The sequence below is a fragment of the Squalius cephalus genome, assembly GCF_949319135.1.
Source record: "Squalius cephalus genome assembly, chromosome: 13".
NCBI classification, from domain to species: domain Eukaryota; kingdom Metazoa; phylum Chordata; class Actinopteri; order Cypriniformes; family Leuciscidae; genus Squalius; species Squalius cephalus.
Window position 1 is genome coordinate 31,521,133 of NC_137134.1, and position 25,491 is coordinate 31,546,623.

At 36.1% G+C, this 25,491-nt stretch overlaps 3 protein-coding genes across 4 annotated transcripts in view; 2 read left to right on the forward strand and 1 right to left on the reverse strand.

The window, feature by feature from the left end:
- Window positions 1-19,714, forward strand: LOC307169945 (uncharacterized protein). Of its 2 annotated transcripts, none has more exons than XM_079890828.1 (6): window positions 1-186; window positions 9,058-9,375; window positions 11,556-11,909; window positions 17,098-17,259; window positions 17,352-17,422; window positions 17,602-19,714. In XM_079890828.1, exons 1-5 carry the CDS (start codon window positions 135-137, stop codon window positions 17,393-17,395), a joined length of 930 nt encoding a protein of 309 aa, XP_079746954.1. In that variant the 5' UTR covers window positions 1-134; the 3' UTR covers window positions 17,396-17,422; window positions 17,602-19,714. The 2 variants fall into 2 exon arrangements, with proteins under 2 accessions (XP_079746954.1, XP_079746955.1); XM_079890829.1 differs by having other exon boundaries at window positions 47-186; window positions 17,355-17,422.
- LOC307169929 (uncharacterized protein) overlaps window positions 1-25,491 on the forward strand; it is a 251,796-nt gene that overhangs the window by 130,911 nt on the left and 95,394 nt on the right. The gene's annotated exons all lie outside the window — the stretch shown is intronic.
- Window positions 20,590-24,974, reverse strand: LOC307169965 (CD48 antigen-like). Its single transcript, XM_079890859.1, has 4 exons — window positions 24,809-24,974; window positions 21,656-21,973; window positions 21,211-21,501; window positions 20,590-21,086 (listed from the first exon to the last, which is right to left on the reverse strand). Exons 1-4 carry the CDS (start codon window positions 24,849-24,851, stop codon window positions 20,959-20,961), a joined length of 780 nt encoding a protein of 259 aa, XP_079746985.1. The 5' UTR covers window positions 24,852-24,974; the 3' UTR covers window positions 20,590-20,958.

Consider the following 25,491-nt stretch of genomic DNA (forward strand, 5'->3'; position numbering starts at 1 on the left):
ATACAGGAAGTAGCCTACCCAATTCTTGCTTGCTTTCACTTTTAACTAGTCGTCGCCATTAATGCTGAAGAGCGAGACGCTTTTATTTCACAGAATCTGCATTATTATTTTTTTTCTGTTGAAAAGTGGTGAACATGAAGCTTCTCGTAATTCTGCTCTCAGTTGGTTCATTTTTGCTCTACCAAGGTAAGACATTATTTGTTAGTCTCTCTTCCGGTCGATAAGAACGAACAAAGAACGTGACGCAGTTTCATTGCGTGTCAGCTCTAATAGTTTATACTCGGCAGAAATCCATTTTATTGCCTTTATTTCGCTCGAATTATGTGTTGTGCTCCTGCATGATAACGTATTAGTTACAATCTTTCTTTAGGTCGACATAAAAACGAACGACGCACGTGACGCAGTTTCATTTTGTACCAGCTCTAATCACTTTACACTCTAAATAAATTGTTTATGAAGTAGGTTATTGATGTTTTAAATCGAAAATGAATCGTGTTTGTGATAATTTAATGTGAACACGTACTATAACGTCAGTTAGTTCGACACGTTTCTGAGGGTGCGGAGACGCAAACAACAGAGTAGGCCTATTATAGGCTAAGTCAGGGCGTGAATGATAAAACATAGGCCAATATTTATGAAAAAAATGTAAAAGGGTTTTCTGAAAATACTTAGTTCAAGTGACTTAATTGGTATAAAAACTGAAACATTGCATAATATCTCGAATTTTTTTTTTATGCCATCATTGTATAAACTGCTAGATGTTACGTTCGTAAACGAATCGTTCTTTTTGAACGAATCCTTTTGGTGAACGAATCGTTCTCGTTCACGTAATCCATTGACATATTTCTCGTTCACTGAAATCCCTCCCTCCACAGCAGCGCGGCGCTATTAGCAGCGCATGCGCAGCTCAGTGAACCGGTGTTTTCAACCTGTCAAAGAATGAACCTCGAGCCAATAGCCTTCGAGTATGAGATGTGACGGAGCATGTGATTTGTTGGATGTAGTGAACGAATACGCCCTTCACTGACTGTGACCGAGTTGCTTTTGAGTCTGAACCATAGGTCTGAACGAGAGAGAGATCTTATCGTTTGTGAACGAGTTGAACGAACTGGTAACTTACATGTCTGTCGTTCATGAACAAAAATAACCAGTTGTTTGAACGATAATGATGGCGAACCGATAGAGCTAGGTTTGTGTAGTTAGCATGTTTGCATCAAAGAAACAAATTTACACTTTACCATTGTAATGAAAACAGGTTAATAACTCAAGCTAATGGTTAAATATAACAAAGACAAATTAACATCGTCATTTTTTACTTTGATTTGAGCTAAGGGGGGTGCACTTGACTGTTTACTTGATTTAAATGTACACTTTACCTGCTTTTCTTATATTTTGTTTGTGTGTTTTAGTCTTAGTTTAGTGGTATTTTGCACTTTGAACAATTTACTTGACTACTTGTGTTCATTTTGTATTATCAAAAATGAATTCATTACGTTTTATTCATGTCATATGCACTTCTCTAAAAACTAAAACATACCAAAAAAATATGACAGTATTGGTTAGGTCCCATTTGCGTAACAGCAAATAGCATTTCAGTTCGGGCTGTGAAGGGGCATGTATTTGGTTGGATCTACTGAACGAATCACTGACTGAGATCGCTCTGTTTTGAGTCTGAACGAGAGAGAGAGAGATATCTCGTTCGTGAACGAATTGAACTAACTGGTACTTTCGTTCGTGAATGAGAGTACTGGGTAGATCGGTCATTTAGCATGTGATTAAATCTCATTCAAAGCGCAGTTATAGGTGTGCACATATAATTGTTTATACATATTCAACATACAGAACATCAACGTTTAATATAATCCCAGATTTATGAATGTGTATGTCTGACTAAACAATTAAAATGTTAATTGTGCAAGAAAACCTTGGTTTGTTCATCTGAACCACTTATTTAGACTTATGTTATTAATTTAGTAAATAAGGGACACATTTTAACAAAGCCAAATCACTTTTTTTGTAACAAGTAAATACGTTCGTTAAAACATAGCATAAAATACACTCTTTTTCGCCACCTGCTGCAGTATATGTAATATGAAGAAATTATCACTGAACGAATCAGTGAACGAATCTGAACGAATCATTTTGGTGAACGAACTGAAAATGAACGAGTCTCTGGAAAGAATCAATATTTTCCACCACTACTGCTAGAGGAATCTAAATGATGGCAAAGGCGTAGCATGATGACTATGAGGGGTGGCAACAGCAACACCAAAGCAAAAGCGCCAATGAAAATAGAGACAGAGCGTATTTAGGCCACGCCCACACCGGGGGGGCATTGACTTTGCATTGCGAGACGCTGCCTCCTTTTCATTTATGACTTATAACAAAAAAACAAACCTATGTCTAAAGCAGCTATATGTGACAAGGTGTACAGCGGACAAGCTAAATAACCCAGAAATAAATTTGTATAAGATGTCGACCCCAAAAAACGGTTGTTTCAGGACATAAAAGTGGATCAATTGAGACAGAGCGCAACTAGTTCTCGAACTACGCCCACTGGAACGCGACATGATATTGAAAAAAATGCTACAGCTTAGCTTACATAAATATAATATATAAAACTGACATTTGGATATTTGACTTACCAGTGACAAAATGTTTACTGCGAATGTCAGGATCCCACAATTGACCCATTCTTCCTGTTGATGCTTTACGTCTTATTGCCTGTATCCACTTTTGTCTCCTTAAAGGCTGGCTTTTACGGTTCGGAAGCTTATAAAAATGTATTTCTGGGTTTTGTAGCTTGTTTGCTGTACACCTTGTCACACAGCAGTTTTTAGGCATTTTTCTGTCTTTTGTTATAAGTCAGAAATGACAAGGAGGCAGCCTCTCGCAATGTAAAGTCAATGGAGACCGTTTGAATGCCACCCCTCCCGTTGGGCGTGGTCTTCAGATTATGACGCATTGCGCTCTGTCTCTATGCATGCATAGGTTTTTTTTATTTTTTTTTATCATACACATTCATGTTTACGAATATGTGAAACAGCTGCATTACCACAAATTAATAATCTATACTGTTTAAAAAGAATAAAAAATAAATAACAACATGTCAGTATTCAGGGCACCAAGTCATACGGAGCCTCTAAAAGGACATGGTGGTGAAAAAAAAAAAAACGAGATTGCGGAAGTCAATATGGAAGCTTATGGGTTGCAATATTCAATTTTAAATGTAATAGGCCTATGCAAAATGGCAATGCATTTCTGTATTTAAATTTACATTTTCCATTACATTTGTGCAACGTTTGGTGCAAAATGAGAATGATAATTCAATTATATAATTTGCATTTGCCATTTCATACAGTAGTTTTAATATGTAAATTGAATAAATATTTAACGCTTTCTAAGTTGCAAAATTAAAATGAAAATGTATTACAGAAATTATTAGATATGTTTAACATGTTCAAGCAAAAACTGTGGCAAAATGATCATTCAAATGTTATTTTTCTTAATTGCATTTACACTCACAGTTAAGACACTTGCAATTGCATTTTCATTAAATGTCCCGCAATGAATGTAACAAAATTCAATGTGCAATTTGAAAATGCATTCCGAGCCGATCACGTGCCCGTCCCGCCCTGTCAATCACTGCGTGAAGTTGGCCCCGCCCCCCTAAAATAGTTTGAATATTGCTATCCATAAGCTTCCATAAGTCAATGCTTTTGTGTCACAGATGTCTTGCGTTCCCCTGAAAAACTTTGTGTTAGCTCGCTCGCAAAAATATTTTGCTGTGTGCAAACGAATGCAAAAGGTACTGGGGGACATTTGTTCACCTGATCCACAAATGCACATCTTCTTTGTTGCATGCGCAAATTATGACACACTATTACGAAAGAAAACATTTGTATTCACAAAGATGTCTCTATTTGTGCAAATTGCTGCACATTTATTTAATAATGAATTTTGCAGACCCCAGTTAAAAAGGCATTTAGTTGAGAGTAAAACATTATCTACAACATTTATCAAGTTCATGGATAATTGTGCATTCATGTGTTAATCATTTAGAAACTGATTTCATCCCTTATAAGAGTCTCTAAAAAGAATCAATCACTGGTAAACACACATAGGCTACTATATGATTTTTTTTTTACATGTATTATTATCATTTCATCAGAACACATATATATTTACAAAATAGCTACCAATGAAGAAAGATGATAATTGCAGCTAGCTTCTGCTGTCACAACTTACAACCAAGGACTAGATTAACCCTCTGATGGTTTATGGGGTCTTTTGGGACCCCAAATGACTTTTGCTCAAATTAAAAAAAAATGTTCCCTTTGTCCAAATGGTATGAAACCTTCTACGGCTCTCAACACTTTCTAGATCTACAAAAAAAAAAATAAAGTGGAATGATATCTGTTTTTATGTTAGCGTGACAAAAATTGTGACACTCGTGGTCTTCGGGGTCTCTGGAGACCCCGCAATCAAAATAGACAAAATTCATCATCAAAATCAGAAACAACGCAGAACACATCGACAGAAATGGCACAAATAAAGTGGCACACTTCCACCAATGCAAAAAACATCCACAATGCTAAATTATATTGCTCACAACGCGTGTGTATACACACACACACACACACATATAGAGGAATACATTTTTGAGACTATAAAAACTGTTCTCTTATCATTTGTAAAATAAAATCATCCAAAATGCAATACCACCACAAAAATAAATTGGTGACACTGACACATTGAAAATGTACACACGCACACACACACACACACACACACACACACACACACACACACACACACACACACACACACACACACACACACACACACACACACACACACACACACACACACACACACACACACATTTGTAAGGCTATAATTTGTCAAATAAAATCATCCAAAATGCAGAACCAACACAAATATAAAGTGGTCACACTGACATCGACAATGTGTACTCACACACACACACACACAGACACACAGACACACACACACACACACACACACACACACACACACACACACACACACACACACACACACACACACATTTGTAAGGCTATAATTTGTCAAATAAAATCATCCAAAATGCAGAACCAACACAAATATAAAGTGGTGACACTGACACCGACAATGTGTACTCGCACACTCTCTCTCACACACACACACACACGCACGCACACACACACACACACACACAGGAACATTTGTAAGGCTATAATTTGTCAAATAAAATCATCCAAAATGCAGTACCACCACAAAAATAAATTGGTGACACTGACACATTGAAAATGTAAACACACACACACACACACACACACACATACACACACACACATACACACACACACACATACACACACAGGAACATTTGTAAGGCTATAATTTGTCAAATAAAATCATCCAAAATGCTAAACCACTTCAAATATAAAGTGGTGTGGTGACACTGGCACATCGACAATGTGTACTCACACACTCTCTCTCTCTTTATCTCTCAGACAGACACACACACACACACACACATACACACACACACACACACAATTGAGTGTGTCTAGAATCTAGAATTAGATTAAAAATAAATGATTGAAATAAATGATAAAATCTTAAGACTCCAACATTTCTCTTTATAACATTTTGTTCAGGTTTGATTCTAATCATAATGTAACATTATTGAAAAACTGGGGGGTTTTTTGGTACAAAAAAATGCTAAACTTTGACAAAAATATTTTATTTTTGTTATAATTGTGATTTTATAATATTTAGATATGAATCCAACTGAATCCAACTTGTGAAAAGATATCTTTCAGGTAGTCTAATAGCAAATAGCATATACTGGAGCTCTATAGCCATCTAGTGGTTAAAATTATTATTTTTTATTTTAAAACTGCATTTTCCAAAAAATGGGCAAAAATGTTACATTAAACCATTTAAAATCATCCATGTTATCCCCATGAATGAAAGTTAGAAATCTGGGTCTTTTATAAAGTGAATTTTACATCAAATGCTGTTTTTTTGTAAAAAGGCTATTTAAATATTTATTTATTAATTTATTTATAGAAATTTAAAAAATATCATAAATTCTCCAAAAACTGCACAAATGTTGAGTAAAAACATTAACAAACAGAATAAAATTACATTTGTAAAAAAAAAAAACTATTATCTTGTTACAAAATTAAATGTTATTTTCTGGGGTCTCTAGAGACCCCAAAACCCAGAGTGTAGACATAAATAAAGACCATCAGAGGGTTAAAAACATTTATAAAAAGAGATTGTAACCTGTGCTCTGTCTCCTCTCACTGGACTCTCAATCTCACCCTTTCTGTCAAATAAACTGAATTAATAAATGTAAATAAGCAATAAAATACACTGTGCTATAATCATATTTACACAATGTTTTACAAACTGAACAGGGTAACGACGTTTATGTTTATTTGCAACACGTAACAAAACTTCGTCATGGCGCTACATACAGGAAGTAGCCTACCCAATTCTTGCTTGCTTTCACTTTTAACTAGTCGTCGCCATTAATGCTGAAGAGCGAGACGCTTTTATTTCACAAAGGTACTGGGGGAAAGCAAAACATTTGTGAGAGAATGCAAAAAAAATGCAAGTGTAGGTCTCTGCAGGACAGTAACAGGGGTTACCAGATCAGGGGGCGAGGCTATAAACAGACGGTTGTTTTCGACCATGTTACCTGTTTGCCCACGTCACAGTGAGGGTAAGGTTTAGGGTGGGGTCGGGTGAAGGGCATCATTTTCATTGACTGATTTATAAACACCCACCAGTTTGAAAAAACCCACAAATGTAGAAATGGCCACTTTTGGTCCGCAGACACCCCATACTAAAAAATTTACAAATAATTTTTCCTCCATCTCATTTTTATTTTTTTATTTTTTTAACATTCACCATTTCCATTTAGGGGCTCTATAAAGTCAAGACAATGCATGAAGCCTGAGCCTATATCAAAAAAAAAAATCTGTTTCATTAATTTTTAAGATTTAATTTTGAAAGTATAAAAACGAGAAAACAGTTCCTTTTTTGTTTTTTAATTTTTTCTGATCAAACTGTCCTTCATCAGTTCTTCCTCAGATCAGCACAGCAGAATAAGAGTCCTCTGCTGCTGCAGCTGATGTGCAGATTCTTATCTCATTTATTGCAAATACATTTCACATTTTTCTCATCAAACAACCACGTTCGACAAACGAATGGCGAACAACCTGTACCGGGGAAGAGCCTAGACAGGGCTTTCTTCTGTGTAGACCAGCAGTTCTCAAGTGCGGGTCTGTGAAATAATGTGCTATAACCTAGGCTACCTTATTTTCCGGACTGTAAAGTCAAGGTTTTTTTTTTTTTCATGTAACACGCTGTGATTTATTCAAAAGTGACTTATATAATGCATTTAAATGAATAATCTAAATGTTGACTTTCAAAAGTAGGCACGCCAAGAAGGCTATTCGCTGCATTTTTGGTGTGCGCCAGTAAGATGTTCAAGGAGACCAAGCGCATCCTGTTGCTTTCTTTATTTTTCAAAGGCATGACATTTTGTATTAGTCATTTTGAATGTACACAAATAAAAGTATACATTTTACTGTTTGGAATGATGTCATATTATCTGTATGACTAATGACAGAGTATTAAATTATTTCCTCTGCTTATCCAAGTGATGGCGCCGGCGCATCGCACGCTCACGCAACATATTATCAGTTCACTTCTGGCATTGCTAACTTGACATTGCAGCCTGTTCATTATCAAAAAAAACTAAACAAAAACAGTCAACCAAACATATAAAAAGTTATTCTGCTTAATTGAATTAGTCTGTTATACAATATAAAGGCTGTGCAGGTCAGCACTTGCTGTTATTCCAAACTCATTTCCCTTGAAGATGCTGATTTAGCCTACATGTATATTGGGACTCGACTGAAGTACGAAGCCTTTTTTACATTAATACATTAATATTTACATTAATTAGTTTAGGCCTGGCGTTTAAAATAGGCTAAATGTTGTTTATAATAAAGGGAACAATATATAGGCTACTATGTAAATTTTTATTATATCCTACATGGCTACTTATTTTTCATTCTTGTTTTCTGAATACCATTCATTTAAGGATTTGTCATACAGTAAGGGGAAGTAAAATACACATGTAAATAACCCTCAGTTATTTGAATTAGTTTTGGGCATTATTAATATATTATTCTGATATTATCGTAATTCTATATTTCTTAATATTAGTTTAATACATGTTAATAGTGTTTATAATGTAATGTTGTATTTTATTTACTGTTTTTTTACACTATTGCTGAATAGGCTTATAATAAAATGCGCACGGGTCTTTCTCTCTCAACATGACCTGGTGTGACTTACACTCAGGTCTACATGCGACTTATTTTCTGGCAAATACGGTCAATTATAAAATGTTGCTGTATTACAAAATGCATAGGATGGAGACCATTTGGGCGAAATTGTGTTCATTACCCCCAAAATCTGGGTGGAAAAGCTGCGGTACGCACTGGACAGTGCGGAGAGAACGCATATGTATACGTATGCACAAATATACTATGTATAGAGAAATAATATGTATAGAAAAAGAGGGTAAAAGATGAATCAGGATGTGTGTTGTATGATGCACTGTAAAAAAATAAAATTACATCCCCAAGTTAAAATTTTCTAGTGACTGGTTACATAAAAAATTTTCAATTAGTCTGACATATTATTTCTCATTATTTCTCATTGAGCCAATGTTAACAGACTATTGCAACAAGAATTGCACTTGGGCCAATTTAACAATTTTGATGTTATCAGTCACTAGAAAATTTTGACTTGGAGAGGCTAGAAATTTTTTACAGTGTGTTGATTAAGTTTTATAAGATCATGAGACTCATTTTATGTTTGTCTGATGAGTGAATGTGCAAATCTTATCCTGTATCTTTGCATGTATCATGTATTATATTTTGAATCCAGGCATTTTGTACCCCTCAAACTTTATGATCTGAAGTGAAAAGATTAACTTTTTTTTTTTTTTTTTTTTTTTAGGTGAATCTGGTGTTGAAGCAGACGGAGTGTCAGTGACGGAGGGAGATTCAGTCACTCTACACATTGGTGTTGTAAAAACAGAACAAGACAAGATTAAATGGTATCATAATAACATTTTCATCGCTCAAATCAATGGAGATCAGAGTAAGATCTGTACAGATGTTCAGTGTAATAATGATACTGAGAGATTCAGAGACAGACTGAAGCTGGATCATCAGACTGGATCTCTGAACATCACAAACACCAGAAACACAGACTCTGGAGAATATAAACTACTGATCAACCACATTAAACATATCTTCAGTGTTTCTGTCCATGGTGAGTCATTTAATGAATGTTTAAATGCAGGTTTTATGTGTTTTTAATCACATAATATCACATAATTATTTTGTTTTTGGAAGCAGTTACAATTAGAGTAACTGTAGCTGCTTTACAACAGTATAAATTAAATCTAAATTGTCTTTCCATTGGCAAGCTAATAGTTTTAACACAGAAGAGAGTTAACAAAGAGGCTGATAAAGATAAAGGGAACCAGCAGAGTGGAGAGAACAAGAAGGTGCAGATGGTGTATCCAAATTACTAATGTAAACTGGAACAAGACCAGTTACTTTTATAAGTTAAAATACGAATTTTTAGATCAATACGTAACTAAACTGGGAGCCAGTTGACAAAGCACAGGGTGGCGACATGATGTATAAAGTCAAGACATGAGCAGCTGAATTATGGAAGAAAATTTATGACAAATGTTTTTGAAACAAAAAAGCTTGTTGAATTGGACTTGAAAAAATATGGATTGCATTCACTGTGCTTGCATTTTTATGGGCTGAAATTCGACATGGTTGTATATTTAAGCTGTGAATATTTCAATTCAAATCATTTCACATGGATTTTCATTAATAAATGAATTAAAAATTAAATAATACATTGATAACCGAGGCACTCCTTAATTAAAATGTCTTCATTACAAAAATGACATGTCCTAACTGGACAACAACTTGTCCAGTTAGGACATGTCATTTTTGTAATAAAGACATTTTAATTAAGGAGTGCCTCGGTTATCAGAGAATTTTTTTCTCTACACTGCCTCTTAGATGTTCTACCTTGGACCGAAGAGCACCCAAATCAAACTTAAAAGGAATTGAGCACGCCATTCATCTTGAATCTAAACATTAAATAATACATATTCACCTTTCAAATTTCACTTTCAAAATATTAATTCTGTTTAAAAAATACAACCTATATATAATATTCGACAGGCAATTGTCTGTCCATTTATTTCACTTTACAAATTCGCTTCCACAAATTCAGTGGTTCAAATTCAACAGAAAATTCAATATTTGACATCCGGGAACTGCAAGAATTTCAGTAGATTACCGATTAATAATCCTCACCTGCTGTTAGTCGACCTCAGCTGGTGGTGCAAACGGCTGTTTATGAAGACCAGAGCAACGGGTGAGAGATTCATTCATTCATAAAAATGATGCACACCTTTTAGATTGTTGATATTAAAATAAATATCAGCTCATGCGGTTGTGAAAAAAATATATTTACATATGACTTGACAGTTTATATTAAATATCAAGAATCTAAAATGTGTACATCATACCTGACAGTTAGAAACATGTATACTAATGTCGTATGTAACTTTAGAGATGGACCCTGAATTTGCGAATATCGAATGACCAAAGTATGACCAAAATATTCACAGCTTAAATATTTAAGATTTCAGCCCATAAAAATGCAAGCCCTGAATATACAATGCATTAAAAGGCAAGCTGCAATGCATATTTACAAGTAGTGAAATTCAACAGGGTTTGTTTCAAAAACATTTGTCATTTATGTTATGTCATACTGAATGCTATAAATATTGTTATTTGAATTAGCCAGTAGACCTCCAAAAAGTGAATCACAAGTCCTCAGAGTTTTTTTTAAAGTTTTTTTTAAATATATCAATCAAATGTAAATTTATGTTCCAGTTACACTTAATGTTGTCACATTTTCCTGATTAAAAAAGCATTACATCAAAAAAAGGCAAAACCATACTAGCCTATTCTATTTTGTATTTTTACATTAACTATGCAATTAATATGCTGTAACTTTACCTGCTGGTGTCACTGTTGGACAGTGTTACTTTAGAAAAACAAGTGATTTATACACTTTTTAATGTCACATTTTGTAATATTTGTCTGCGTTTTTTATTTGTTTATATGTATTATTTTCTCATGCATTTTTTGAGGAGGCTCTGCCTGCCTTGCCTCATCAGAGGAAACGCACCTGCTTGGAATCTGTGTTGAGGAAGTCTGTCATTTCTTAAAAAACATTTTTCTAGGACAGTCCCAGATGATATATGACACACAAAAAAAATCCTAAATGGACATGTGACATCCTTTACAGACCTGTGAAATATGCACAATTATTTTCACAGATTTTCTTGTGCAGCCCCCCCAACCCAGCATCTTTTGTGAAAATCCTCCAGCATCTGTTGGTTTGTGTTTCAGGTGTTTCTGCTGCTGAACGAGATGAAGTGAAGAGAAAGACAGTGATGGAGGGAGAATCTGTTACTTTTGATCCTGGTGAAATTAAAAACCTAAATGATGTGATGATTTGGTATCATAATAACACTCCCATCGCTGAAATCACTGGAGATCAGAGTACAGATGTTCAGTGTAAAGAGAGATTCAGAGACAGACTGGAGCTGAATCAGACTGGATCTCTGACCATCACAAACATCACAATCACAGACTCTGGAGAATATCGACTTTCTAAGCACATCACCATCAGCATCAGCAGCAGTCGTCGTAATCGCCGCAGCATCAACAACAACGCAAAGAGATTTGAAGTTATTGTCGTTGGTGAGTATAATTTAGTCATTCAGGAATTTGGCAGTGCAGAAATCTAGACGCACCCTAGCGGCAGCAAAAATGTATTTTGCTGCCAGGGTAGTCTAGCAACTCTCCGTTGACTTTCGAAGCTGTAAAAACCTAAATTAGGTCAGGCCAATCACATCGTGTATAGAGTAGGCGGGGCGGGCTTAACATATGACGACAGAGTTGCGACGGTTCCCTGCTAAACAAAGAATGGCTGCTGCTGCTGGAGAACAGCCTTTCGAATCGGCTTTGGCCGCGACTCTGGAGGACTTGGAGTTAAGCCGGCCAGATTCAAAAGTTGAATCTATCAACTAACATTAGCTTCGCTGTTGGGAAAACGCTCTGGTTGGTTGAAGCGCTGTCCTATTGCGTGCAGAGGGAATTTGAAAGACAGCCGTTTATCCCGCCCATCGGAGTGAGTGTGTCTATGGTGAGTTGCCAGACCTAACATCTTGATGTAGATCTGGCTTGCCAGGCTACCCTTACATTGGAATATAAAGATAAATGGTATTGTTACATTTCTTTATTTTAGTATCTTGATGACTTGGTACTGGTGAAAATGCTATAATTTTCACTTTTCTACTCCAGTGACAATTAAATACGATGGAAGCCCACTCTTGTAGAAAATGAACACAACTTTAAATATAGCTGCGAGCAGCGATTACGGGCCCAAGCCGGTGGCACCGCAACCCCGGTGCCTTTAGGGTGGCGGTGCCGCCGGCTTTGGCCCTTTATCGCTGCTCGCAGCTATATATATATATATATATATATATATATATATATATATATATATATATATATATACATACACATATATATATATATATATATATTTATTTATTTATTCATTCATTCATTCATTTTTTTTTTTTTTTATTATTATTATTATTTTTTTATTCAGATTTTATGATACACTCAAAATATTCCACAACAAATCCTTTAAATTTAATGTAAAAGTAAAAATGAAAGTAAGCAGTGTTAGGCTCACGTAACCCTCTCATCAGAATCAAAATGTTTCAACATTTGCGATGTATTTGGATGCTAAACTATTCTTTATTATAGGCTTTGTTCTTCACTCGTGTTCCAATATTGATGGAAAAAATCATCCTCTTCACATGCGCAAAAATTTGCTTGGAAACATCACAGTGGAGCGAGCGGTGCTTACTGTGAATGTACGAATTGTACTACTGACTATTTAGAGCAGTGTAATTTTTATATGTTAGGTTGACTATTTATTATTATATTTTATTAAGGCTATAATGAACAGGCTGCGATGTCAAGATTGTAATGCTGGAGTGTGTGTGTGTGTGTGTGTGTGTGTGTGTGTGTGTGTGTGTGTGTGTGTGTGTGTGTGTGTGTGTGTGTTCATGTTTTTCTATCCCGGTGGGGACTTTAACCTGAATGCACACAGACTCATGGGGACTCGTGTCACAGTGGGGACCTAAATAGAGGTCCCCATGGGTAAACAAGATTATAAATCATACAGAATGAGTTTTTTTGGAAATGTAAAAATGCAGAAAGTTTTATGGGATAGGTAGGTTTAGGGGTAGAGTTAGTGTGAGGAGATAGAATATACAGTTTGTACAGTATAAAAACCATTAAGTCCATGGAGAGTACCCACAAAGATAGTAAACCGTGTGTGTGTGTGTGTGGCGTGGGCGCGATTGAACAGTAGACACATAAAAACATACTCCATCATTATACAGGACGACATTCAAACTACAAAGTGTTAACTTATATTTGTGTACAGTTGCAATAAAACACAAAATTGTGCTTTTGTAAAATAATTTCAAGCAATCCACCCCCCGAAAGGCGCTAATTTTAAAATGAAACTAAAATGCTCATGGCTGCACGGGCATTCATAACGGTGCACGTCCACGGCGAGGAACGAGCAGAACAGAGTGAACGTTTTTCAGTTAATTCCTACTTCCATAGGAATTCATTTGAAACGCTCGCTCAACCAATATAAATGTCAGTGCGGACGAACATATTTTACTTTAGTTTTTAAGTTAGCGATTAAAAAGCCCCCAGCGGTGTCACACGTCAGTTAACCGGTGGTAAAATATTCTCACCGTCACATACCTAGTATATTTATATATAGATATAATAGGCCTACCTGATTTTGAACACAAGAGGGCAGTATAGCACTATGTTTGACTTTATTTATGTATTGTTTAGACTAAACAACCATTCTGGCAGTTTTTAAACTTAAAATTCATTCTTAAATTGAAAAAAAAGAATAAAATGTTTAGTTGTGATGTTTGTATACTTTTATATAGAAATAAATGGTATATAATTACATTTTTAGAAAATTTGAGGCTTTTAGTTTTTCCTTTTTGGACATTACTTTAATCCCTCGCCATAGCAAAACCGTTTGAGATATTTATTATCCGTTCAAAATTTAGCATATTTAATGTATTTTCATCATGTTGAAAAAGTTTGGTGGGAATAAAATAAATAGTTTAAGAGGAGTGGCTAAAAATTCATAGGCTGATTTTGCAAAAAAATCCACATTCAGACCAAAATATCTGACTTCCTTTTGCTCTGAGCTAATGAATGTAAATTAGAAAGTTGTCCGGCTTGATGAGAACAATATAAAAACATTTTTTTTTTACTGTATTTAAAACTAACCCCCCCACTTTTGTCAAAAGCATGTTGAAAGTGACACACTTCCTGCTGCCAGTTGGTGGCGCTATAACTTTGACTCACAATAGTCACATCCATCTGATCGGCCTCTTACCACGAACACACTGCTGAAGTTTCATCAAGATCAGTTGATGTATGCAGAAGTTATAACACTTCGTGTCTCTCTTTTCTCGCCATAAATTCGTTTCCTCACCACGGCCAAACCGTTCAAGATATCAAAAATCCGTCCGCAATTTAGCATCCTCAATGTCTTTACTTCATGCTGACTGAGTTTGGAGGTGATTGAATGAATTCTCTAGGAGGAGTACATCACATTCCACAGCAAGCGTTTTCCAAACAACCCATAATAGCTGACTTCCTGTTGGGCTGGCGTGAAACTTGTCAGAGGAAAAGTTGTTCGGCCCGACGAAATCTATATGTGTACCGAGTTTCATATTATTTCATGCAAGCGTGTTTGATATATGGACCAAGTTTTCAGACCCTGTTCAAGAGGGCGCTGTTGAGCCCCCCTGCCACGCCCGTTTCTGAAACTTTTCACATGTCTACTGGCTAATAAGTGTTATGTGTCTGTCGAGTTTCATCCAATTTCAAGCATGTTAAGAGTCTCAAACGCATCCGAAAAGAATATTAAAACTTGATGCGTTGCCACGGCAACAGTATCTAAGATATCAATAATCCTTTCACAGGTCTACATCTGCCCTGTGTTTACATTATACACATAAAGTTTGAAGCAAATCGGGTAAAATTAAGAGGGTGACTTCAAAGCATTTTGAAAGTGACACACTTCCTGCTGCCAGTTGGTGGCGCTATAACTTTGACTCACAATAGTCACATCCATGTGATCGGCCTCTTACAACGAACACACTGCTGAAGTTTCATCAAGATCAGTTAATGTATGCAGAAGTTATAACACACTTCCTGTGTCCCATTATTCGCCATAAATTCGTTTCCTCGCCACGGCCAAACCGTTCGAGATATCAAAAATCCGTTCGCAAGAATTCATCCTCAATGTCTTGACTTTATTCTCACCGAGTTTGGTGGCGATCGGATGAAATCCCTAGGAGGAGTATTTCACATTCCATTGTATGCGTTTTCCAAACAACGTATAATAACCGACTTCCTGTTGGGCTTTTGTAAAACTTAGAGCACGAAAGTTGTTCGGCCCGATGAGATCTATATGTGTACTGAGTTTCATATTATTACATGCAAGCGTGTTTGATTTATGGACCAAGTTTTCGGACCCCATTCCAGGGGGCGCTGTCGAGCCCCCCTGCCACGCCCCAGTACCAGCTTCAGCCCGGCCCTGATGGCCGCAGGTTCTGACGTGTGTGCAAAATTTCAAGAGTTTTTGAGCATGTTAAGGGCCCCAAAAGTGGCAAAAAGGCAAAAAAAAAAATAATGAAGAAAAAAAAAAAAAAAATCCTTACGGAAACAATAGGGCCTTCGCCCTTTCAGGGCTTGGGCCCTAATTACGCAGAAGAGGCCGTTCACACAGAACATGTTTTTCCATTCCATTGTGCGACTTTTCCATTGTTTTTCAATGTAATTCAGTAATATAATTAATCCTTAATAAAGCTATTAAAGAGCAGTGAATGCTTTTCTCTTTTTCTTTTGTTGTTTGATTAATATTAAGGGCACAGACGACATTCAGTCTATTACGCACCGTCACTTTAAGACATCGGATCATGTCCTATGACAAGCGGATCCAATTTCACTTATGCACATCCGATATTCTCACAACTGTTAACGTTCTGTAAAGACATAACCAACTGTGTTTACGTGACTACTCTCCAAAACGGATATTTGACATAATGTTGTGTGTATTTGTCCATTCAGACACGAAAGAGAGCTCAATTCAGTACTCATGCGCTGTATGTCTTTCTATGTGCATGACTGCACACTTCAGGTCGGGTGTGTGCACAGAAAACCTTACTCAGTAGAGCGTTATTTCGTGTCGTCACTCTTATTCAGATCCATCCATATGTCTGCTCTTCTCTTTCTCCCAGATGTTTACATTTTTAGACATTTTATGAGACATACATCAAGCGCATGCCAACTCATGTCCCTCCGGGTAGATCAGCAAGTTACAGTTCAAGTGTGCACGTCTACCACAAACACAGGACATCCGTTCTGACTGGATCTCTTCCCAAATCGTATTCGTTGATGAAAATGTCAATAGATTTGTATCATAGTTTTTTCAATCGAAACTGTTTTTTATTTAGTTACCATCCGTTTTCGTCTGTGGAAAAAAATGTTGGAACAAAATTAACACTTCTACAGCCCTTTATCAAATTTTAAAAAACAGATTAACCCGATCTGTGCCTAAATTCTGATTGGGTGGGTTCAGTCACCCCTGCCCATGCCTAGAGCTGCCCCTGTCACTGTGTGAAACAGTGATCTACTTTTAACTGAATCAGAATTAGATGTAGCCTACTCTCTCAGAGCGACTGAAATCTCATTGTGTTTGTTATAGATCAATCTGACAGATTCACTCACAGTAATGATGGTCTGTCTTCATCTGATCCAGGTTCAGGTCCATCTTCATCTGATCCAGGTTCAGGTCCATCTTCATCTGATCCAGGTTCAGGTCTGCCTCCAGCTGCTGTAGCAGGAATAGTTGGTGGAGTTGTTGGTGTTCTGCTGGTAGCTGCTGTTGCTGCTTTTGTGATTAACAATCGTTTCAGAAAGGGTAAGTATCACTTACAAATACTGTAGTGAGAAGAAAATATATTTATTGTGCTAAATTAGTGTTTAAACAATGTGTGTGATTGTTTTTCAAAGAAGGCATGACTTTCAAAGCAGTCAGGGCGGAAGAACAACCGTGAGCTTCTGTAGAAAGTCCCATCAATGAGGTGAGATAATGTACTAGTGTAGTTTGTCTTTGTAGTAAATTACATCATATTCAGATCTGTTTGATTTCACCTAAACTGATCAAATCATCTCGATAAGAACTAAACATTTAAACATTCTGTAGCTGTAAATGCGGTTCATTTCTCTTATTAACTTTCTGTGATTTGTTGTTTTCTTACAGATGGAGAATGACAGGGATCACATGACTTGAGAGGATTGCCGCAGCAAAGTCCCTTTCAAGGAAAGTCTGTTCACTCTGCAGCAACACATTTATTTACAACGCATTTAACAGCATATATCTATAGTCTTTGACAGCAACTTCCGCAACATTATTTACATAAAAAAATGATGAAAATGCTTTGCCAGGCTTCTTTTAATGAAAATAATTATTCAAGTAATAGGAGTGAACCATCTACCTATATCTATAGTCTTTAACAGCATATTCCTTAACATTATGCCCATTTAACATGATGAAAAGGCTTTGCCAGGCTTCTTTTAATGATAATAATTATATTAATGATAAAGCACTTACCTGTACTTGTTACTGGAAACATGTATAATGTTACTTTGATGCTTATAGTCATATTTTCCAGCTGGGTGTGTTAATTTTATTTTATTATCTGTGTGAGGAAAGTTACTGGTAGGATATTTCAACTCTTGTAAAATAGGCTTATTGAACATGTATTTGAAGTGGCAGCAAAGAATGATGAACCTCAGCAGCTGTGGTTGTGTATTAAGTGCTTGTAAAAGAATTTGAAACAAATTAGGTGAAGGTAAATGGTTGTAGAAAAGTTTAAATCACTCAAATATGTAGGATTTGGCCTTCTTGCTACATATATACAACATATTCTTTGTGATTATCAGAAGGAATATCTATAAATAGGCCATTTAACAGATACAAAGACTGAATAATTGATGCAGATGAATGAATGCAGTGACATCATCTTCCAGTCTCTGTCCACAAAGAAAAGAGTTAGAATATCTGTAATGTTTATTAACCCTCTATGGTATGGCAATATAATATCAATGAGGAAAAAAATATTTGTGGTGTTTTTCCTGCTTAAAATTGGACACTATAACAATATCAATAAACATTTTTATTAATTGAATATATTTAATTTTAAAAGTTTGTTGCCTCGAGGCAACATTGTACCACAACAGACAAATTGAAACATTTGACATTGTAGAAAAAAGCAATTTATTTATTAAAAACATCAATTTCTTCAACCAGACACTTGAACAAGAACATTTATCCAGTTTTTAATGTATTATAAATTTCAAATGTAATAAAAAGTAACAATTCATATCCAGCTGTTGCTCTCAGGCAACATTGTCATCAAATTATCATATCAAGTTGTCATATCCATCTACATCCTTATCTTCGCTCTCACCCTCAAATGGGGTCACACACCGGACGAGAAGCGTCTGAAGGTGAAGGTGACTCATATTTTTTGTGGGTGATGATCTGGACACAAATTAGTGAAAAATACACTTTTCATTGGAGAAAATATGGAGATGTGCTGAAACAGCCACAAAATGGACCCCTGTGGGTCATGTGACCACTTTTTTGCACTTTCATTGATTAGTATTGGAGTTCTCCCCTGAGACAGGTTTGACCAATAATTGTGTCTCTCATTTTATTAAAAATAAACTAAAATAGACTGTTGCGTGGAGGCAACACCGCACCATAGAGGGTTATGAACAACTTTGAAACTAGTATGGCAGCACAGGTTCTGGAAGTTACAGTCTTCCTCATTTTCTTCATAGAGAAAGGGATTTTTAATCATTCTGTATAAACCTTTAAGACAGACTCACTGTGATATCTGAAGGTATATGGATCTGTTGAAGCCTTCAGTCAGTATTCAACATCAGTAACCAAATCCATTTAATTGACAAATTCCACATTAAGAATTACATTACCCATAATCCTGAAGAAAAATCAATTATAGTATCATGACAAATGTTGCATCATGGGATTGTCGTTCATTCCATCATAAAAGCATGAAGTACGCAGTTTTAAGGTTTTTTGTGTTTTTTTTTTACGTTTTTTTTCACAAACCTTTTTTGTGCTTCAGACCAAAGTTTGTAATGCTGTAATCATATTTTGTAGTTTTGTTGATGGCTTTTTTTTGTTTTGTTTTTGTTAAATCCTTATGGAGAAAATAAGGAAAAATAATTTTGCTGAAAAATGAATGTCACTGTTGCACTGTATTGCCTTCTAATGACTTTTGTTATGATGTGTGAATTTACATTGTCAGTGTGGTTTTAAATAAAATTAATATACTGAAAATGGATTTCTAATCACCTGTCATTATTCATACAAGTCATAGTTTATTTTTATTACACCCCCTTAACTTAAATTGTGGCCTATTGAAGAGAGTGGGTTCTGGAATCCACTGCCGCTTCAATGTATGTCTACTGAGTGATTATAATCAAGGTATTAATCTATATTTTTCCTTCTAAATATAATGTTCAAATGACTTATTTAAGCTTATGAGATTTATGTAGTTATAGAATTATATGCCTGTTTACTGGAATGTCTAGAATGGAACTTCTAGCTGACCACAGATGAGGTCACTGATATTACTTCACCTGTCGTATATGTGACCACTTCTTAATTAAAGCATTAAATTAAACTTTTCAATATTCAAATACTAGAGAATAATAATGGAATATTGTCTGAACCTCTCACTGAGAGAAAAAACATGTTGTCTGAATGTTTTGGGAAATTTCCGATTAGAACAGAGATCAACTAACTCTGACCTTGAAGAAGCTGTGCATCTGTGTATGTGTGCTAGTATTCTTTGTTACTGACTTGTTTTCTTTGACATGTTGGCGCCTACACACAATCTTGTGACCTCAGACGGCCACTCGTACCTAACTCAGTTGTGCTACTGCCTATCAGTCCATGTGTGGAATCATGTTTATCTATGTTTTAGCCAATCAGAATCATTCAACCTGAAGTAATATGTAGCTTAGACCTTGGTGAAGGGTATAATTACTGCGGAAAACAAATGTACGGAGGGCGGCCTGGGAACTCCTTGAAAGTCTTACAGATGACTTATGATTGATGGTCTTCATTCATCATATCTGGTCCTTGGGTCTTTAAATACTTATTTCCAACACTATATATGATTTTTAGATGTAAAGCAGTTCAGTAGGTAATATTCAGTTCAAGTCTACAGTAATTTATTGGCATGACAAATATTTTTACAAATATTTTTTCTTGCTGTGGATGCTGCTTATGAAACAAACTGAAGAAAAAAAAAACATAAAAAAAAAAAAACATTTATTCTTTTATAAAGAATAAAATGAAATATTCCCGAATAGTCATCGTTTTGGCCACCAGATGGCTCAATAGACCAGATTAAGGTCATGAACCCAAATTAACTTTACGATCCAATTCAGAGAGCATTGGTAAGCAAAGCTTTGTTTCACATCACTAAAAAATTAGACCACACATAGGCCTATTTAATTTTACGGATTAAAGCTTGAATATATGTCACAATATTTATGACATCTGTTCTGTTTTCTCCTGTTATCCTCTTGCAGCTCTGATGTCATTGACCAGAAGAACAGCAGCAGCCGCAGAAGCCACGCCCATCAGCGCAGTAACGACCAATCGCAGCACAGCTTCAACAGAATCACAACAGGGGGCGTGGCCTTCTGGAGAAATAAAAACAAACGAGCAATTATAAAACAGAATTGTGTTATTCAACAAGGTAAATATATAAATCTCGGTAAAACCAACAAATGAATTCAGTGAATAATATCATCAGTGCTGTGGTACCTGCACATGTGTGACAGAGTGTGTTGATGTCCAGATGTGTGGTCTGGTTGCTGATGGGATTGTTCAGCACACAGCTGTAGGTGTTTTTATCCTGATATTCCACCTCCAGAGGTAGAGAGAGACTGATGCTGAGATCACACACACTGATGCTGGACAATACACTGATTCCTGCGTACCAGGAGAGAGTCGCATCACTCACATTCAACACTGATGAACACACCAATGAACATGATGATGATGATGAAGAACAGTGTGAAGAGTTACTGCTGATGACAGGAACAGGCAGACGAGCTGGAAAACATGAGAGAATAAACATATAGATAAACCTAATCCACAATCTATGTTCCATTCAGTGTGTTTAGTGTGATCACAGTGAGTGTTATAAAATTTCAGTATGTAAAAATAAAATAATATCTGAAGGACGAGACAAATGATCTCTACTCACCATAGACAGAAACACTGAATGTTTTTGATGTCAGTTTCGCTCCCCTTATCTCTAGTTGATAATCTCCAGTATGTTCAGTTCTGGTGTTTGTGATGGTCAGAGATCCAGTTTGATCGTCCAGCTTCAGTCTGTCTCTGAATCTCCCATCAGGAACATAATATGTGGAGGAGATTCCAGCAGTTCTGCTGATTTCAGCTATCAGAGAGTTTTCAGCTCCATATTTCCACCATATGTCTTCATCTTCATGTATTTCAGTAAGATCAGAGTTTAGAGTAACAGAATCTCCCTCCATCACTGACACTGAATCACCAAACACACCTGGAGAACAAACAGAATTATTTTTTACATTTAATGTAAAACATACATTATATATGCACATGTGACATATATATATATATATATATATATATTTTTTTTTACTAATTAAGGTTTCTTTTTTTTATAAAAAAAAAAAAGCTGTAGTATGTAATCTTTAGATGTGAATTAAAGAACAGAGGCAGAAACACAACAGTGTAAAGAGTCTCTGCTGATGCAGGAACAGGCAGTTGGAAAACATGAAAGAAATAATAATCTGATATGAATTGTGTTTATTGCAACATCAGTCGGTCATGATTCCTGTATTGAGTTACCCTGTCTTAAATCATTAAATCATTTCTTGTACACCCTGTTTAGTCACACTCTCGTAAGACTTGTGTTAGTTATTATCCATAAGGAGCAACGTTATATGGTATAATTGAATGGAGTTGTGGATTCTTTCTTCTTTCTAAAGAAGAACAGTCTTCTTTCTTTTCTATATGGACTTATTATTCTATTTGTTGATTTCAGCCTATGCCCTGTACTTGCTATATAATCTATGGCACAAGCACAATAAAGCTTTGAGTTTTGACTTTGAGTGAACTACACATCTCTCTGTCTGTGTGTGTGTGTGTGTGTGTGTGTGTGTGTGTGTGTGTGTGTGTGTGTGTGTGTGTGTGTGTGTGTGTGTGTGTGTGTGTGTGTGTGTGTGTGTGTGTGTGTGTGTGTGTGTGTGTGTGTGTGTGTGGTCCCCAGATCTGGTGTTCTACTCTGCTCTTCCTTGATCATTGACTTCATTCTGATATTTTCTAAAAAATTCAAATATTTTTATCTAACACATACACTCTGGGATATTGGTTTATTTTAAGTTAGAGGGACTGTCAGGTACTGAGCCACTTAAGGGACGTAGGCTAGTGGTGGAAAAAATGTGGGATGGGAGAAAAAAAATACTTTAAAAAACGTACGTTAATGGAGCGTTTCATAGTGTTTGAACTTGGACTCAAATATAAAGAAATGTGGTCAGTGCTTAACTCAAGGAGTTAAGCAAAAAAAAAAAAAAAAAAAAACCTCCCATCCCAAATTGTTTCCATCACCACATCCCTTTAGGCCAGGCCTTAGTCAGGCATTTGAAGGATTCAGTTCGATTTGGTGAACTGTGTGATTGGTTCACTAAAAACAATCGGTTCAAAAGAACGATTAGTTCACAAAGTGGACATCGCTACCGGCTGGAGATGTGTGTTCGGTTGCTCAAACGCTCTAGTTTTATTCTGTTTTCCAACTGTAATTAAATGGCTAGAATTTATTCACACCTCACTTCCATGGTGCTGTCAAGTACGACTTGAAGTCTGTGAGGTAAACTAAACGCTACTGGCTATTTGAAAAGGAGGAAGAGCCATTCAATATGTCCCGCCTTAGCTTCCTGTTTCAGTGGAAATTACGTCTTATGACTTTAAAGTTGCAGTTTTCTATGTTCTCATTGTTTCTGTGTTCATTCCTGTGTCCTGTGGCAGTGTTTGTAGTTGTGTAGTTTTCCTGTTGATTAGTCTTCCCCATGTCTTGTTAACTTGTTAAGCTTGTTTGCCCTGTGTATTTAAACCCCTGTGTTTCAGTGTTCTTTGTCAGGTCTTGTATGTGGATGTGTTTGGTGTTTCTTATTCTTTTCTCGGTTCCCTGGTCTCTGTTATGGTTTATTTTGTTATTAAACTATTCTGCATTTGGATCCAGCTCTCCATTGAGTTCTCCCTCTCAGTTCTCCCTCTCTCCAGCTCTGTTTCTTGAGTTCACCCTGCGTTACACAGTTGGTCAGAGTTCTGATACTGACCTGATGTTCTAAAACACTGTCTGTATATAAAAGTGTGTTTGGCCTGTCACCTCACATTCACCACAGAGGAAGGAGAGTTGTGTGGAGGAGGGACATTTTCACTACAAGTTCAACAAAACATAAGATCATCTATAATGACTGGACAGTGGATTGTGTTTGTGTGTAAAGAATGCGTTGTGTAGCCAAGAGTCGCAGGTGGCAAATGACATCCTAAGAAAAAGCATTGCTAACCTAGAATTATCCTGGTAAAAAATATAAATTTCAAGCAGTTTCCTGTACCTTATATAGCACCGGTGCTTCAGTGTGAATATTTTATTAATTTTTTTTACCAGAATAATGGCCAGAAATCATGTCTTTCAAAAAAATGGCTGCTTTTGTGAAGAAAAAGTAGTTACTTGTTTAGAGTGTGTAGCAGAAGAGTAGACAAGCTTTGGGACAAACTATCACGTCATCATGAAATAGCGTTAACGCTTGCTCTCTGTCGCATCCTGTCACAGTAAACTGACCTGTCAATCATCTTGTCACTGTTAACATTCTCCACTTTTAATTTAATTTAATTTAATTTCCTACCGTATCAGACAGAAATGCAGTATCACGTTGATCTGCAGTCGCTGGTCTTTCATGCGGAGACTCCTAATATTAATGCATAATGATGCATTTATAAGTTAATGGCCAAAAGGATCTTTATACAAGTTCACGTTGTTGCAGATGAAATATAACACGGATTACATTACATAAATATTTTTTATCAGTTTAAATGTTGATTATTTGTCACTCAAACACCTTTATCTAGGCCTCATCCGCCATGTGTGTATTTTTTTTAACGCTTTTACTCTAAACCTTTATTCTAAAATGTCGTTGCACAAAAGAAAACTAGAGCAAATGCAAAACGAGCAGAATCAAATTTATTTGAGCTTAAAATTTGTGCATATTTGATTTAGGAGAATACAAATCCTTTTGCTGATTAAAAAAAGTAGAAATTTGCTTTGTATTAAAACTAAAGCAAGGTTTAATGTCTTAAAAGAAAAATTACTTACCAGCAATATGCCACATGTAGCACAAAATAAACAGATGAACCATCTTCAAATAACAGTGCTTGATATATGTGAACACTTGTGTGACAATCAGATCGTGAACTGACACAACAGTGTTAAACTGTGATATTAATATATATAGAGTTGCGTGTGTGTTTCCTCCTCCACCGGATCTGAACACTAACCACATGTGTGAGTCACTCTGGCATGTGTTGTTCTTTCTCCTTATAAGATGTGTTATTATTGGCAGATAGTATTGTTTATTTTACAAGTTGTACCATTAAAGTTCTATATTGTTTTCAATTATTAGCCTGACCTCTGGCCAGGGCCGGCGCGTGCACTTCTGCCGCTCTAGGCGAAAAACATTTGTGCCGCCCCTAGGGCTGGTCCGAACAGGGCCGCGGGAAGTGGGGGTGCTGGGGGTGCTGCAGCACCCCCTGTTTTCACAGAATTGTAAATGCAACGCATATGTTTGTTCATTAAAATGTATTAATTTTTAGCATTTAGTCATTTATTTGTAATAAACACTTTAAGTGGGCTATTTTTTTATTTTCATTTATATGTTAAATTATCTTTTTAAAACATAAGCGCAGAGTGTTACGTAATATTGTGTGTGTGTGTGTGTGTGTGTGTGTGTGTGTGTGTGTGTGTGTGTGTGTGTCGAAAGAATTTGTCCGCAGCTGCTC

Coding starts and splice junctions, on each gene's coding strand:
- LOC307169945 (XM_079890828.1), top strand. CDS start 135: ATGAAGCTTCTCGTAATTCTGCTCTCAGTTGGTTCATTTTTGCTCTAC. Junction 187..9,057: donor TTCATTTTTGCTCTACCAAG/GTAAGACATTAT, acceptor TTTTTTTTTTAG/GTGAATCTGGTGTTGAAGCA. Junction 17,260..17,351: donor TAACAATCGTTTCAGAAAGG/GTAAGTATCACT, acceptor TGTTTTTCAAAG/AAGGCATGACTTTCAAAGCA.
- LOC307169965 (XM_079890859.1), bottom strand. CDS start 24,851: ATGGTTCATCTGTTTATTTTGTGCTACATGTGGCATATTGCTG. Junction 21,974..24,808: donor CTACATGTGGCATATTGCTG/GTAAGTAATTTT, acceptor TTTGTTCTCCAG/GTGTGTTTGGTGATTCAGTG. Junction 21,087..21,210: donor ACTCTGTCACACATGTGCAG/GTACCACAGCAC, acceptor TTATTTCTCCAG/AAGGCCACGCCCCCTGTTGT.